At 41.5% G+C, this 17,222-nt stretch overlaps 1 protein-coding gene across 8 annotated transcripts in view; it reads right to left on the minus strand.

The window, feature by feature from the left end:
• Positions 1–5,955: 5,955 nt before the first annotated feature.
• The window catches only part of adgrl3.1 (adhesion G protein-coupled receptor L3.1), a 134,133-nt gene continuing 122,866 nt past the window's right edge, over positions 5,956–17,222 (minus strand). For 2 of the 8 annotated variants that reach the window (XM_044345555.1, XM_044345556.1), the window contains 5 exons: positions 16,397–16,565; positions 14,862–14,990; positions 14,135–14,228; positions 9,938–10,240; positions 5,956–8,622 (listed from right to left, as the gene is read on the minus strand). In XM_044345555.1, coding sequence (XP_044201490.1) covers positions 7,982–8,622; positions 9,938–10,240; positions 14,135–14,228; positions 14,862–14,990; positions 16,397–16,565 — 1,336 coding nt within the window. In that variant the 3' untranslated portion in view covers positions 5,956–7,981. Of the gene's footprint in view, positions 8,623–9,937; positions 10,241–10,914; positions 10,933–11,684; positions 11,814–14,134; positions 14,229–14,810; positions 14,991–16,396; positions 16,566–17,222 lie in introns of all 8 variants that reach the window. The other 6 variants (XM_044345550.1, XM_044345551.1, XM_044345548.1 and 3 more) reach the window with 6 other exon arrangements.

Below are 17,222 nucleotides of genomic sequence, written 5' to 3' on the forward strand. Positions count from 1 at the left end.
AGATCCTGCTTTGGTATTGTGTCACCACAAAACTGGAAAATGCACCGTCTAGGTTTAAAATGCACTTTGACATTGTGCTATAGGAAACTGTTCATGAGAGTCACAAGGCTTAACAGCACATCTTTTCATTTGCACCAGCTTTCCTCTTGTGTGACCATGATAAATTATTAATTGAAAGTGTTTCCATTTTTCAACTTTTGCTCGGTTGTGTGGTTAGAAATACATGTGTGATTTGCAGCATTTGGGACAATCTTATCAGTTCTTTTGCCAGTGAGACTCTATCAATTTAAAAGAGGTAAAAGCATCCATTTCAAAGTAATTTGACATGGGTCTGGCCTACTGCACTAGCTCAATAAAAGCACACTGTCTATCTGTCATATACACTAGTGACTAGACCTCTCCCTCTTCCAGCTATCCCGGCGATAGTCTAAATGTCAGTGTTTTCTGGGGTCCTAATGTGTTCCTAAAATAGTATCTCCATTGCTGAGCCTCTGTGAAAAGGCATGCTCCAGAAAAGGCATAGTGAGTCTGACTCACAGCAGAGGCAGCAGAAACACCATGCCATCCCAAAGCCAATTAAACATGCATGGGGGTGTATGTGACCTCAAAAGAGCCAGCGGATGGATGGCCACTCTCTCCCTCATCTTCCCCGTGCTGTAGCTCACCCTCTGTTACTCTTTTTCTAAGGCCTGTCTTTTTTTTCCCTTTTTGCCAATTAGAGTGAATTATTCAGGGTGGCCTGTGTGTACCTGTTAAGTGTTTTTCTTCCAATGAGCACTCTCACGGAAAATTGAGGTGAGGAGACGATGAGCAATAAGAGCACATATGCTGCAGCACACAGGCCGGGCAGGGCAGGCAGATGAGTTGGAATAGACATGGCTATGCATACGCACACACACACACACACACACACACACACACACACACACACACACACACACACACACACACATACACACACACACACACACACACACACACACACACATAGGTCAGTGGAGGGACCCTTGTGCATTTTGATGTGTTTCCAGAGGTCAGGGCAAGGCTAGCCATTCAGAAGCTAATATGATGTGGCTCAGAGAAAGACTAATTAGCTTTCTCTCACAGCGAGCTTCTAATCAACTGAGGAATGGCCACATTATGATGGATGGAATTTCTGGACAATACGATAAAAATTGTGTAATTCACTACAACAGATTCCGGTGACAGTGCCGAGGAATCCCAGAATGTGAGGTCACGTGTTCGGTTCCATCCTGTTCCATCAGAACCTGAACCAGATTCCAGAGTGTCTGGGAAACATGTGCCCTGTGCTTTATAGTGCTTAACAGTGCAGAAGAAGGAAATGGGATGGAAATCTTGAAATGTCATACTGTATATGGATGGGCTGATTTTCCGCATTTAATCAAATTCAAACTCGGCTTTAAATGTCATAGTTGCCTTAATTAACAGAGACCACAATGTAATATCGGTTTCACAATGGGGACTGCCTGTTACCATGCCATTCATTCGCATTCATCGCTAACGCCGGACTCTACTGGCACACCAGGTTGCATCCATCACAAGGTATTTAGGGACTGGCTGGGAGAAAAGAGCACACATATCAGCTTTAAAACCAAGTCAATTATTCAACCTTTGCTTCTACACAAAATGAAAACATCTGTATTATATGAGAAAACCTGGATGGATGCGGTTTGAAGCTCTGGAAAAAAAGAAAAAAACCAAAACTGAAATGGACCTTGAGTTAAGATCGTTTTGTCAACATTGGTGATATATATACTGTATATTATCCTAAATATACAGATAATAACATGATAAATATTATCCTTCAACTAGAAAAGGCAATTTCTGTGTGAATCTGATGTTAAACTGGATTGCTGACTTTAATTTGGATGAAGAAGCAGCTAAAGGACTATGAATGATGGGTGGATCAAATTAGGAAATCTCAATCCAACCTGGTATCAAACCAGAGCTTGTGATCCACCTGCCAGTCCACCGTGTCAGTGTCTGCATGTACGTTAGGAGCGTTTTCTAATACAGCACCCCTGGTTTGAGTTAAAATGATCACTTTAGATGTGTTGTGGGTTAAACAGTTATTAAGTCCTTAAAGTTAGGCAACCTTCATCGTCATGGCAACAGTAAACATCACGATAACCATAGTTACATTTAAAAAAAAAAAACGTGACACTTGCGGTGTCTATGTTTAGATGTTTAAATTGTTTTTGAGAAGTGAAAGATGTGGAAGCTGCAGGAAGGAAAGGTTGAAGTCAGACATCACAGGTCATGTGACACAATCTAAGGAGTGCAACACACACTGCAATACAAATCATAACAGGTAAACTGTAATCATCCAAAAACTTTAAAAGTTTTTTCTTTCAAAAAGTTGGAATACGAGTTTAATAGTTGAAAGTTTTGTGACCTGTTTAAAGTTTAAATGACGTTTGTAGCTGAAAGTGCAGAAGAAGTGGAGCAGGTTTGCTCTCATTTTCTTACCTTGTAAAAATGTGTTGAAAGAAGCTTAATCGTTTTAAAAGTAGAAAAGGTAGAAAAAAGCTGAATACAAACACAAATGTCTTTAAAGAGCTGAACATTTTGATATTCAAATGATTTCTATAGCTGAAAATATGCAGAAGCAGCAGATGACCAAAAAATGTAGAAAAGATGAAAAAAGAATATTAAAGCTTAGAAGAACAATCGTGTGAATGATGATTAAATATTTCAAAGATTCCCTCCAGATAATGTGTTAAGAAATATACAATACTCTGCTACATAATCATTTGTGTTTAATATGTTTTTTCCACAAAAAAGTTCAATTACCTTTGACTTCAATTATTTTTTAAATGACCTGCTCTTTATCTCCTTCACTGAAAACCCAGAATCTATGAATATGTAAACATTGATGTCCGTCACTAAGTTCATTCTCAGTAGTTGCATTAGATGTTTCCACGTCACAGTTGTATACATATAACATATATTTGTTTTATGAGATCCTGGCTTGCATGATTTGAATTTTTCTTTTTTTCCCACGCAGTCTGACAAATTGCTGGAATATTTCTAGCATGTACGTTTTCAACATCTCAGAACTATTTTGAGCTACGAGTGGCTTTCCAGGAAGGATTCATTATTGTGCACGTCTTGTTCTGATCAGCTTTTTGTAGTCCCTGCATTATACTTGCTACATTTAGATTCCCACAGCTTGCCACAGTCATTAATTAATCATATGCAATAAACAGATTGATTCCTTTTAATTTATACTCCTGCTCATCCTTGCAGTCTTCTGCCTTTGGTCTGTGAGCTGAGTCTGAGAGACACGTCACCTTGTAAGACATACTGAATGCCTTCCCTTGAAGGAGGGAAACAGAGAGAGAGCGGGGAGATAACAGCCAGGCAGCACTAACCGATCAGAGCACTCCAGCAGAGATATGACCCACATAGACCGACGCTCGTTTAATCAGCCTGCTACTGGCAGTGTGGCGGGGACAGAGGGAGTGGGAGGGAAGGAGGGACACGGGGAGTGTGAGTGTTAGGTGGCTCCAGTTAGTTTTAAAGAAAGCTAAAATACATTTATAAAAAATGCAATTTCTTTCCAAGCTTCCTTTTACTCCTCTCCTCAAACCATCATTGCTTTTTGCTCCATCTTTTTTTTTTTTTACTGGTTTCACTGCCTTTTCTCATTATTTTCCAAACCCCCTCACTCTATTATTTTCTTTGCTTTCTTTTCCATAAACTGAATCTGTGATCAAAGCAGGTGTGAGATGGTGAAAGTCCTCAATAATACACAGATACTGTGCAAAGATAATACCCAACAGAGTCAAGAAAAACATGTGTGGTGCCACTGCAACAAATAAAAGGGCATATGGCAATTTCATTAAGCTTTTTATATGTATCCTAGGCCAAATAATAAACTCTCTCCTCTCTCTCTTTATATATACATACTCATCAACAACTCTGGTTTGAAAAAGACAAATGGTTTCTGGTTTCTGATGGGCTTTTTTTTTAAGTACAGCAAACACTATCAGAGCCTCGATGGGAACGACTCCCAGATTTGGTTGCAGGACCACCCTGAAGGCAGCAATCTGTACTGGTTTTGGTAGAAAGACGGTACAGGTACCTTAATTTGGAGGAAGCCAGCAACAGTAAGACAGACAACTGGTATTTTCCCATTCTTGAGTCTAGGAGCTCTTTCAGAACATGCAGGATCACGAGGGTTGAGCCAGTGAGAGGGGGTGGAGCCAGTGAGAGGGGGTGGAGCCAGTGAGAGGGGGTGGAGCCAGTGAGAGGATGTACCTACTGTTCATTGCAAAATGTCTCAGAAATCTTCCACCCTTTTTCCCCGGCACCCTGCAATGTCTCCACCTCCTCCTGTGGTAGCACCATAGGCCCACTCAGAGGCCAGGCTCAGGGGAAAGTGCTGCAGCAACTTGCTCTGTGCCTGTAAAAGTCTTGCCAAGCTAGGAGGTCCCATGTGATCTTGTCCAACATCTGAATTATTTCTGAGAACCGTGGCATGTGTAACCACTAGAGAGCTCACTTCCTCAGTCTGCACTCTTTGCAGGAGAGATAGATGGAGAAAGGGGAGAAGAGGTGTACAACAAAAGCCTGAGGCCTTCGATAGGCCATTGCTTCTTTTCCCTGAAGATGGGAGTCGCTCCCTAGAGACAGGAACAGGAGACAGCGGTATGTCCTTCAACTCTACTGGGCCGGAGTCTTCCTTGGACAGCTGATCTGCTCCTGGATTGTTTATGTACATAGACTCAGAAATAAAAATCTGGGGTGTGTCTGTGTGATATACTGTTCTCATCTCCAGAACATTGATATGCTGCAAAGAAAAAAGTAAAATATACTTTTTCCTTCAGTATAAAAAATATTGTCCATGGGGCAATACCTTATACAAGTAATACATTTTTATACCCATTTCTGTCTCTGAAAGTACAATTTTGTACCCCAGGTAACCAGAATGTACCAACGTATGTACCTTATTTTTCCCTTTCTCTTTGCTTCTAACTCTCTCTCTTTCCAACACCCTTGGATGTGGACGGACTAACCAGCAGAACTAGCGCTAGTGCAAGGACATGATACCTCACCAGCTTCCCATCCATAACACTGCCAATTCTGTCTGCCAGTGGAGTGGAAGAGTGCTTTTTCTCCTGCACTATCCAGGTGCACAAACCAGTATGCTAGCTTTACTGACTTTTATAACCTGCAAGTGACTGGAAAATTACAGAAACAGAGAGAAATCATACCTATTCCAAAACATACAGTAGATGATCTTTAGACTAACCTTTTTCTTGATGTACAGGCAAACAAACAGAATCTTGTATTGTGATGCCTCCGTCTGTGCCTCCTCTTCTAGTATCCTGCTGTAAGTAACATTCAACAAATAGGACATTGCTTCAGATGACAGATCTTACAGCAGGTATCCGACCTAAGTGGCAAAGGCAGTCCTTTAATACACACACCTTTAATACACACATCAACCTCCCACTGAAGTGACCACTGAGGGTTAGATGCTCAAGTGCTTTTATGTTGTGTGTTGCCACAGCTGGTTTGTCTGAATGTAATTGTTCTGATCACCTGACTCCTGTGGGTCAGTAAATGTATGTAAATGGATGGAGAGCCAGTCTAAATACATTGAAGAACTGTGGAATGCATATATACCCATCAGACAGTCAACATTCTGCCTGATATTATGTAAACTTCTGCTTTCCTGTACACCGAGCCAGGACAATGGAAAGTGTTTACAGACATTAGATAATTGTTTACAGATTTATAGAGAAAGATAGAATTTCACCCAAGACTGCATTTAGCAAAATATTTTGTTGGCATACCTGCAGTATGTAATCTCCCTAAAGGCCCAGAAGTGCATATTTGAAGTGAAAACACTGTTGGGTTTAACTCTGTTTGCATTTAATTTCAATGTAATTGATAAAACTCAAGAGGCGGAAAAAAAACGCAAAGCTATGTCAGTAATTTATTTGTTGGCAAACAACTTTCACTGTTACAACAAATATTAGTTATGAGATCATTCAACTTGGAACCCATACAAAAAGAATAAATAATTAGCAATAATATTGTAATAATAATCATGATCATAATAATTTAAAAAAAGAAACAAAAAACAAACCCAGTGCCACTTTATTTACTCCTGCCTAAAGTCAGCTTTCTTTCCTCCAAGCTTGTTTTGCTGTCTTTAAACCAATAAACAGATAAATAAATAATTTCTCTCTTGGGGACATGGATGGGGCTTGTGGGATACATGTGCAAGCTACACTTCATACACTTATGAATTTTCCCTCCTAAATAAGTAAACATTGGCTTTCCACATTAGACAGTGCTGCTGTGTGCAGTTTTCACATCTTCAGTACACATATATGGTGTAAAATCATGGCATTTCACAGGTGGGACCCACCTCTTTTCAAATAGTGGAAATTTTATTTATTTTTTAGTTTAGAGAATGACGTTTATTATTCTCAGCATTCTTTTTCTGTACAATAAGATCTCAACCAGCACAGCAAGGTAATGTCAATTGGTAGACTATTTGGCAATAGAGAGGATATGCTTCATATACCGTTCTTATGTTACTCAAAATAACTGGTGTCTCCTCCTAAAGGAAGGAAATGCTTTAATCAACAACAAATGAAATCCACTTCCTGTAAAGGCTTAAACGTAGCATTTCCATAGCAACCATCTCCTTCGTAACTCAGCCACTTCATTTTCCCATAAATTTAAATCTACACAGTGGTAAAGTATATAGTAACAATTAATTTGCAAAATGTAAGTGACAGTGGTGTTGCTATAAAAGGACCGGAATGAAGTGTGCGTGGGGTTTATGTGTATTGATTAAGGAGTGCTTAACTGTCTCTGTATTTATGAAAGAGTGACATGAAAGATTGTTCCTTGCTCGTTCTGTAGTCTACATGTGACCAGAACATATCATGACAGTTCAGAACATTTCCACAGACAAAAGGTTTGCAACTTAAAATTAAAAAATAGGACTTGGTCATATGCAACATTTGAATCTGTATCTGTATTCTGTACAATACATAGAAACTGTTTGTGATTTCTTCATAATCCTTTGATAACTGAAAACTTTTACAGAAGAAAGGATAAGTAACAGAACCCATTCTTTTTTTTTTTTTTTTTGAAATTCAGTCTGTTGTAATATGATCTTCCTTATTTGTTTTCAGTGAAATACACAGTAGCCGCAGTCACTACAACTTGCAGGAATGTTACACCAGCCCAGACACGACTCCAGTTTAGCAGATACGAACAGGTAGAGAGTTCAGAACATCAGAGTGATATGGTTACAGTTCGGTTGCCCAATAAAGTAGTTTTTGGGATTGGTAGTGAGGGCATATATCATACATCCTCCACTTGATTGGCAGGTAGTGGGGTGGGACCTTGTTGAGGCCAGTTTATGTTGTGAACACCAGAGTTTATCATCCTGCTCTACCCTTTGGAGAAGTGGAAACGTCATCCCAGTACGTGTCTTTTTAAGTGAGACAGAGACAGATATACAGACAGACAAACAGACTGCTCCTTTAACCAGCACTGGGGGCCACACCCCTGTAGTGGTGGTAGTGGAAACTATATGCTATGATCTGCTGGAGGTCCATATTGGGGAACTTGTAGGGCTACGCTCAAGATTCCAAATTAAAGTTAACAGGTGGGGTAAAATTACAGAATCCCTCCCCTTCCTGTCCTTTCCAGGTTAGAAGTTCTACTCCTGTTTGATGTTCACAAAACGTCGCTCAGCACCGCCCTCTCAATCTGCACCATTTATGACAATACATTCAGTCCCTGCTTTCCTTTGACCGGCGATATCTCGACCATATTGTTATGAACCACAGTTAATGTCACTCACAGCACATCAATCCAGGGGCAGGTTAGTTCAGTCTGTCAGTCAACAACACAGAATGATTTTCATTGGAAGGTTGGAAGTGTGAGAGTGGGTCAGGGAGGGATAGAAGTCTTTTGATTGGCTCTATAGACTGGTAACCAGGTGGGAAGGGTCTATGGGTGGCTCCTCAGGCGACGAATCAGACTCCTCCTTGTTGGCGTTCACCATGTATCCATCGCTGCCACCACGGCCCATGTGGTAGTAGCTCTGTAGCTCGTGAAGGTGGTTCCTGGAGCCCAAGTTTGGCATGCTCTTATAATAGACGTCATCTAGCTCCGGAGCAGTGGCACTCTTACAGGGCTGCAGCTCCCCAGAACTGTCTTCCTCTCCGTCTGTTAAACCGTTCATCTGCCCATCCGGGAGGTCCGTCAGCACCGGCATGCTGGTGTACAGCGAGTCTCTGTGGTTGGGCGAATGCGTGTGCTCGTCAGTGTGCTCATTGGTCAGCAGGGGGAAGAAGCTCTCGCTGGTCTCCTGGGGAATGCGTCGTGGCCTGGAGAAGCTGTGAGGAGGAGGAGGAGGTGGTGGGTGGCTGTCTGGTGGAGGAGGCCGTGGTGGCAGGAGAGGCGCATTGGACTCCTCTCTGATGATCTCCAAACCCAGGTTCTCCTCATGGGGGAAGGCTGCAGGGTTGTCCAGCACCATGGGACCACTGTCCTCTTTACTGCTGCCCACACACCCACCAACTCCACTGCTGCTGCTGCTGCTGCTTCCTGCCATACTGCCTGAAAGTACCACAGGAGGAATATGGATTAGAGCAGATTGCTGATAGTTGATTTTTGAAAAAGAAGCAGTGTTCTTTCCAGTGTGGTGGTCGTGATTTTGGCACTTGACAGTGGAGATTTCAGTGTTAAGTAGTCCAAAAATGACTTTTTAACATATTAATTTGCCCATGTTTGTGTTTATCAATAATATACAGTACCAGTCAAAAGTTTGGACACACTTTCTCATTCAAAGGAATGGGAAGTTTAGGAATGGGAAGAGTGAGGCACCCTCTCCTGGTATGGAAAATTGACTGCTGCCATCCCAAGATCTTAAAGATCCCATTAAATGGGCAACTTTTAGAAAACTGGTCCTTCTTGGAAAAAAGTGCATCTACAGCGCTGCCTCATTCTGCACTAGTGGTTGTAACTAATACGTCCAACTAATAAAGTCATCAAACATTCATCAAAAATCCCTCCTGTGTGCTCAACCTAACCAACCTAACTAAAAGCCCATTGGTTACTTATTTGACTGGCTCCTTACTGACTCTACAGGAAATAAATCACATAAAAGAAAGTAATGATACTGTTGTAGTGAGACCTTTGATGCAGTCTAACCTAAATGGGCAAAACTGTTTACAACCCCCAACTGGCGGAAGGTTGGTTCCGCTCTCCGTTTTTACTCTTCACAGTGTTAGCGAGCTAAGTGGGGGTGCTGACTTTGCTTCACACACAGGTGCTTAGCACCTCCCTTAAAGGACGACTCTATCTGCGTTTTTTTTCCCGGGTTGTTGAAATGGAAACTCCCACTCAGCCATTAGCAAAAAGCAGCGATGTGGGTTAGAGCGCTGATCCACTGGATTCTACTCTGATCCGGAGCCATTTACTGGCTCAAATTTTTTTTAAAACTTTGAGCAGGAACAACAGTGAATGCTCAGTCCTACTCTGTGGCTACTGGCTAGACAGGCTAAGGGGTTTATATCGGTTTATATGAAGCATGAAACCTATGTGAGGTCACACGGGAAACAGTTTCTAGAAAGGCTTGGGAAAATAAAACATACGTACATCAACCAAAATTAGATTTTTTGGATTTGAATACACATGGAACACTACTGGGAAGCTACAGAGTGATATAAAAACTTCATCATAATGGACGTACCCTTTAAATTGATTTTCAAATGTGTGTAGGAGGTGTTGACAGGCTGGAGGGTGTTTCATTACTCATTAGGGGAACAAGGGCCCAGGATTCCAAGTTATGCTTTTCACAAGCAGTATCCTTGTCTGGATATGCATTTACCATCTCATCTAACCTTTACATTATTTAAATCAAACTTGTCACCTCCATTTGCCATACTGCTGTTGACCAGCTTGTTCATCAGGTTGTGGTTGCGCTCCGTAGTGGCCCTCTCATGGTTGTTGAGGTAGGATGGGATGTAGTTGGAGGTTAACTCCTTGAGGATCTTCTTCTCCAGGGTCGTCTCCTTGTGGTTACTGTGGGTGCCGTAGCCGCCACTACGGTCCAGAATCTGGACGCAGTCGCTCAAGTACTCACTGCTGGCCATGCTGTAGTTGTTGGCATGGTTACCGTTAAGAGGGAGCGTATCCATAACACTGGAGTCTCTTGCGTTGTTCAGGATGCCCTCTGAGGAACAAATAATTTAAAAAAGTAATAATTATTAGAATCTTTAAATAAACTAAGTGGATTTCTCAGAAGAAAGATTTTAATTATTGTTGATATCATAGAGTGTGCTGTGAATTGAGGATTAAAAAGTAGCAATGATAATTTTCTTGGAAGGAAAAATGCTTCGAGCATCCATAATTCATTTAGGAGAAATCTCAGAAGTACTTTCTTTTCTCAATTACTGCCAGCATTACAGCAACACAAAGAGAAGAGTTAGCATTTTATAGTATAAGATAAATGTTTTGAAGTGACATTTAAAGTAATTACATTACAAGTAATTTTAAAGCAAAACCTATTGCATCTCAATTATAACAACTCATTCAGGTGTGTAAGCTCATTGGATCCACAATATAATATAGACACTCATTACTAATGGGGTTTCTAACAATATAGATGTATTGCACTTAAGAAAAAAACATTTTAATGGCATTTTCTTGAGAAGTAGAATCTAAAATTGTGTGATAAATAAGACAAACATATGACAGATCTAGTTGGTTATCATGGCTGACAGCCAAACAAAACTACTGTTTGGCAGCAGACTGGACTGAAAATGTTAGGCAGAGTGCTTTGGAAGCAAGAAAAGAGAGAAGAAAGTCAATGTTATTGAAGTAGTTGAGTATTAATTTAGCCCATACTTGTGTCTCGGTAAGGTGCTAATGGACAGCATGAGGGAGAAGAGAGAAAAGAGACACAGATGTGAGTTCATACGTCGAGGAAAACAACTTTCAGCAGCTATGAAATCGACAGTTGCAACTGTAATTGGAGGCATGATGAAAAATGTTTGACAAAGAAAACCTTGTCTCATTCCCAAAATCAAAGTGTGCTTTTCTGGGCCTGATTGTTAGCTGGCTGGTATCGTATGATTTATTATACGCAGAGAAAACATTAAAAAAAAAAACACCTCAAAAAACCACATGTAAAACATGGTATATAAAGTAGAAATGCAGTAACACAAGCAATACACAAGTTCCCAACTGACACATTCAAACTGAAACACAAACTGTATAAAATAGAACATTCACACAAAATAGTGCAAATATTTCATGGCTCCCAAGTAGCTTATTAAAGATATGGTGAATATGCAATCATTAATATATAGTGTGCAACTGCAGTACACAGAACTTGTTACACTGTTCTGATAAATCATCAAAAATGTTTCATTTCTGCATTTATGTGCTGTGAGAAGTGCCCAGTGGGTGTCCTTTGTGAAAGATTATTGCAGTGATTGATCGCCTCACTTGGGAGCCATAATAAGGGTAGATCAGAAATGCAGCCAAAGGTGTAACACAGTAGCCTAGCAAACATTTTAAAATGAAATAACCATGCAAAACCAATTTAATGCAGTGAAAAAAAGAACTGTACATTTCCAAAAGTTGTATATTTATAATAGAAACATCAGGCACACCTTGGGTGTTGTACATGCCCACGGCTGGGTTGTTATAGACTGCCGAGTCCCCCAGGAGAGTGTTATAAGGATTGTTAGTACCATGGGGACGAAGGAGAGCATTAGTTATAAGATGATTAGCCATGGCTCCTGGTACAGGCAGATAGAGAAAGAGAGAGGAAGAGCCGCAGCCAAGTCGAGAGAGGAAGAAAGAGGAAAAGCAACAGCCAAGTCAAGAGAGAGAAAGAGAGAAGCACTCGAGAAAAAAAAAGAGGCAGAGCGGAGATAGAGGTTGAAGGAGAGAGCATGTAGACGTTGCAGAGTGGAAGTAAGCAAGAGGGAAAAAGAGAAAAGGAGAGTGAGATGGAAAGTGAGTGTGTGGAAGAAAGAGGGAGAGAAGAGGACAAGTAAATCAAACAAGCAAACATAGTTTGAGGTGAAAGCCAAGAAAAAGCTTGACAAGTCATTCTTGCAGCCACTGCATACAGGCCGTGGGAGGGGAGGAGAGAGAGAGACTGAGAGAGACTGAGAGAGAGAGAGAGAGAGAGAGAGAGAGAGAGAGAGAGAGAGAGAGAGACTGAGAGAGAGAGAGAGAGAGAGAGAGAGAGAGTGGCATTGCTTGGGGAAGATTGTGCTGCAGTTCAATACGCTTGAGCAGAGAAGCATGACTACAGGATAGTTAATGGACAAAAGGGGCCACAAAAAAGTGTTCTCAGTGCATTTCCTTCCCTAGGTGGGAGACAGATCATGTACACATTAAGACACTGCAGAAAAACAGAAGACGAATGACCATGACAGTTCTTATACATTCATCCTCATGTTTGATATCATACTATATTAAATACACTGCCACTACCACTACTCTTTAGCATGTATATATGGTAGCATCAATACAGTGGCTGTAGGTTAGAGGAGGTAAAACTGAGACACTAGAGCATCTCAGAAACACAGTATAGAAGCACTAAAGTCAATGAAAATAGCACTATACATTTGAAATATGCAACCCTGATGTTTTAGGATAGCTCAATTCATATTTGTTCAGCTTAATTAACATTTCTCTATCAGAAACAAAAAGTTGGCTAGCAGCCTGGACTCGGTCTATAAAATACAGCTCCAGGTAGAGAAACAGGATACTGAATGATTCATGGGCATCTGGGTAATCCTTTTTAATCTTAACTACCCTGATTTGACCCAAACTTAATATGGACATTATTTATTGGGGATGATGTGCATTAAACACTAGTAACATTATAAAAGCATCAGGGTTAGCAGACAGCTAATTTGCACCCGTACTCCCAACACAACTAAAAAAAACAAACTAAATGAAAATATTGCAGATAATAATGAACTTTAAAGTTAAAATGAACCTATTCTCTCTCGATTCTACTTTCCCCTCATTTCAACAAGTCAATCTCCTATCAGAATATCCAATTTATTCCATTCTATCCTTATTCACTAAGCCACAGTATGCAGTAATTTGAAATCTACTGGCTAAGTAGCTCTCTGCACCATACTTTAAAGTGTGAGGGGAGGAGGAGGAGGGGGTGTCTTAAGCCCTGCCTCACTAAGTGTGTGATAATTCAGGCGCTGACACACACCGTGTCTGCTTTAGCATCAATCTGTCATGCTAACAGCTTATTAGTGGCCTGAAGGAAGCAAGGGCCACACCTCGACTTAGAGACTAACAAATGGCAGTGTATGTGTATGTGCGTTCCAGTGTGTGTGTGTGTGTGTGTGTGTGTGTGTGTGTGTGTGTGTGTGTGTGTGTGTCAAAATGTCTAGCTGTTTGGGTGTCTATGTCCTCATTACCCTAGCCCTCTGACAGCCACACTCATGGATTCCTTCCTTACAGTCCATTACTGTGGTTTACTCTGGAGGGAACTCAGCCTGATACTTGGTATCTACAGTAGTCTTCATGTAGTTAAGATGAACTGGGCAGAGCATACAGACCCTCAAACCTTGCTCTACTTCACCTTATATTTCAGATTCACATGTTAGAAGCAGCAACAGCTACACCCACCCTAATAACAGATTAATTTAACTGAGACCGCTGCTGTTCGGCTCAAGTCTTTAAAACACGCTTTAACTTAAAGGATTTCTCGCCCACAATACTTCAAAAGATGACTATCCTTGGAAAAAGAAGTATAGAAGCCCCCTGCAGCACAGTCAACTCTGCACTCTGTAGATTTATAATGGGACCACAAACTGGTTGATGTTTCAGTTTTGACAAGAGTCTGCTCCGAACTCTCCTTCCTGTAAAGTCATCCTTTGAAGCAGCAAAGACGTAGCAAGTGATATTTACACTCTGTTCTGCTAATCTTCCTCTCTAGAAGAACACAGCACCATTATCAGAAGTTTGGACTCCTACCACTTTACTAAATGACAGCTTATGCTGTCTGAGCCTCCTGCTATTAATAAAGTAGATATGTTGACAGTGATGAGGATGCAAATGGTAGGTATCCTGTGGTTACCTCTGTTGAGCGTGGCAGAGCTGTTTATGTCTCCAGTGATGAAGGAAGACTCCTGTTTCCTCACAGTGTCATTCCACATCCGCCTGATACGACTCTATACACAGGGGGGAAAGAAACGAGAGAGAAAAAAGAAAGAGAGGGAGAAAGGGATAGAAAAGGTATGGAAAAAGACACAGAGGAGCAGCAATAACGAAGGAAGGAGGGAATAAAAGAAGGAAAAGGAGCAAGTCAAGGGGGGGGAAGACACGACGACAACAGAGGGAAAGAAATATGGTAAGAAACATAATATATTAGGGAGGGATGTGCAAAAAAAGGGCAAATTAGTGCAGGAGAGGCCGTAAAAAAGAAAAGAAAAGCAAAGAGCAGCAGGAGGGAAACAGGTGGGGAAAAAAAAATCAGCCATCAATGCCATTAACATCCGATCTACCTGTGTGTCAGCATCAATATGTAAGGGTGTCATTCAGGTTTTGGGCTATCTCCACTTTCAACACAATATGCACATAACTCTGCATTTATATACAGCATTCAAACTTAATCATGTATTCACAAGTTTCACTTTAAAAGACTTTGTTTGAATTTGCCTAAAAGAACACTGAAACTCTTCTACGCTCACCAAAACTCTAGTTGAAAGTGAACAGTGATAGCCCAAAACTCTCATGGCATGTTCTGGCCTCACCTGAGAGTCTGCTGTGCTGTAGCGTCCAGGTGTGCAGGCAGGTAAGCTCACCTGTGAGCCTGTGGAGTAGCGGCCCGGGGTCCGTGAGGTGGTGGTCTTACTGGAGGAGGAGATCGACGTCTCCACGCTCTTGCCGCTGCAGCAGTGAGTACGCAGACATTTGCCGTACTCTTTACGCACCTGAGGGGAGGCGGACATTTATTAAATCAAAGAGCACACACGTGGGAGGAGGAAGTGACCGCTGGAAGACATTCATTACTGCACACTGAAACATATTTGTAAGATGACACACTATGAAAACAACATGGACTTTAGGGGCTTAATGTGATGATATACTGTCCCTGTGAACATCTTTTCTTACTGAAATTCCTTCTGCAAACATTAACTCCATTAAAATTTAGACATTAAAGGATTAACTTTGTGAACTTTCCCCATCAACATCTGCCCCAACTTTATTACTGACACACATCCACCTGAACGGACATATTCTTTAGGGAGACATATGATGCACTTGTACACACAGAACATCTGCATTAAGATCCCAGTCAAGTTAGAACAAATAGGACTGTAATTGCTTTTTAACAAGCTTGTTGGACTGGCAGACGTGTTTTGCCACATGCTCTGTTTGAACAGCTGTGTGGTGAGTTGCTCCATGCATCTTGGGAGAAACCATGTTGGGCCCGCAGCCAAAGAAAACCTCAGCACTGTTCTGAGGACATCTCTCTGGATACCTGATCTTATGGCCTAACACATACCTAAGTATAGTGCACACACACACACACACACACACACACACACACACACACACACACACACACACACACACACACACACACATTGCACTTGTTTACTGGTCACACACTTAAAACTAAAAATTCTCTGCGGGACTGCAGCCAGTCAAGAGTATTAAGAATTTGATGAATTTTCTTTCCATATCCTACTCCACTTGTGTACTCCACTTGTGTACTCTCAGGCACTGACAGTGTGTGGGAGACTCAGTAAAAATATCCCAGGATGTGTAGGCTCTTGCTGGAAACCACATATAATTCAAATATAAGAAGTGATACATATGTACTCTCTTAAATGCCTCTAATCCTTGAGGGCATCCAAACCCAAAACATATATAAAGGAGGAAATGCAGAAGGAGTCAGTCAGATCACTATATTAAATCTGTAACCATCCAGCCAATTAGACATCAGAACAGACACACATTTCCACCATTAGAGCTAAATATTATCAGAGGTTTGAAAAAGCTATTCCAGCCTTAATGACCCTGCCTGATGATGAAAAATGTATTTTCTGTTGGGAGGAGACAGACTCACACCGCAGCACCAGCAGCTCAGTTTGTTACCTGCTGCCAAAAGGCCAGACAGACAGAATAACAGAAAGAGAGAGACAGAGAGACGTAATGAGAGTGAAAAAGTGAGAGAATCAAGCTGCCAGTAGGGTTACTGGATGACCAGTCAAACCTGTGACAGGTCGAACTGTCTGCAGATATTTCTGGTTTCCCTGCTGATCAATGCTAACATGTGTGTATTAGTCTGTTTATTTCTGTCAAGCTTTGTCCTTGTGTGTGTCTCGCTCACCTTCTTCTGCAGTATGCAGTGGAAGATGAAGATGAACATGCCCTGCAGAGAGTTGAAGATGGTGAAGAGGTACGCCATGATCACAGTGCTCTCGTTGATGTACATCAGGCCGAAAGCCCAGGTGAGACCCAGCAGACACAGCAGGGCTATGGCCCCGATCACCCAAGACCTGCAGAGGAGGGAGGAAGGACTTCAATCAATTACTGTATGTTACACTCAATCTACTACAGGGAGAATTATCATTAGCTAGCCTACTGTATGGCTAACGGACAGCATACTTTAACCAGAGAAACAAATGTCTTGTCCTGGATCAGAAAAGCCATTCAGTCTAGTTTGATGCATGTGGGACCAGAAGGGAGGAGTACGGGGTTAGAGAGGGTTCATTCAGAGCCCCAACACTGCAGGAGCAGGATGGAGGAAACCGTGGGAGGTGTTCCCTAAAAGAATTATATTCTAACAGAACGGATAAGAGGACAGCAAGAGAGAGTGAATTTGCTCATCTAGATACCATCTCGAGAGAGGCGGGGGAGGTTACAAGCTAGCTGACATCAGCCACTATCCAGAAAGTTAAGACTTTTTCCAAGTTATATCCATGCACTATTTCTCAAAGTACATGTTTTCACAGTAGGAAGTAGGTCCTAAAGTCTGTTAGTGCAATTGTGACTAGAATAACTTAATGGAATTAAATTGAATAAAGGCTTTTAAGGCTGTGAACCTGCGTTTCAAATAAAGCCTACTGTGAGTCATAAACGACCAAATGTGGTCAGTGTGGTCATGTCCAGGCATGTGTATGCACGCTAAGTCCTCGCCTGAATGTGTGGCCATG

Source organism: Thunnus albacares, chromosome 3, assembly GCF_914725855.1.
Source record: "Thunnus albacares chromosome 3, fThuAlb1.1, whole genome shotgun sequence".
NCBI lineage: Eukaryota > Metazoa > Chordata > Actinopteri > Scombriformes > Scombridae > Thunnus > Thunnus albacares.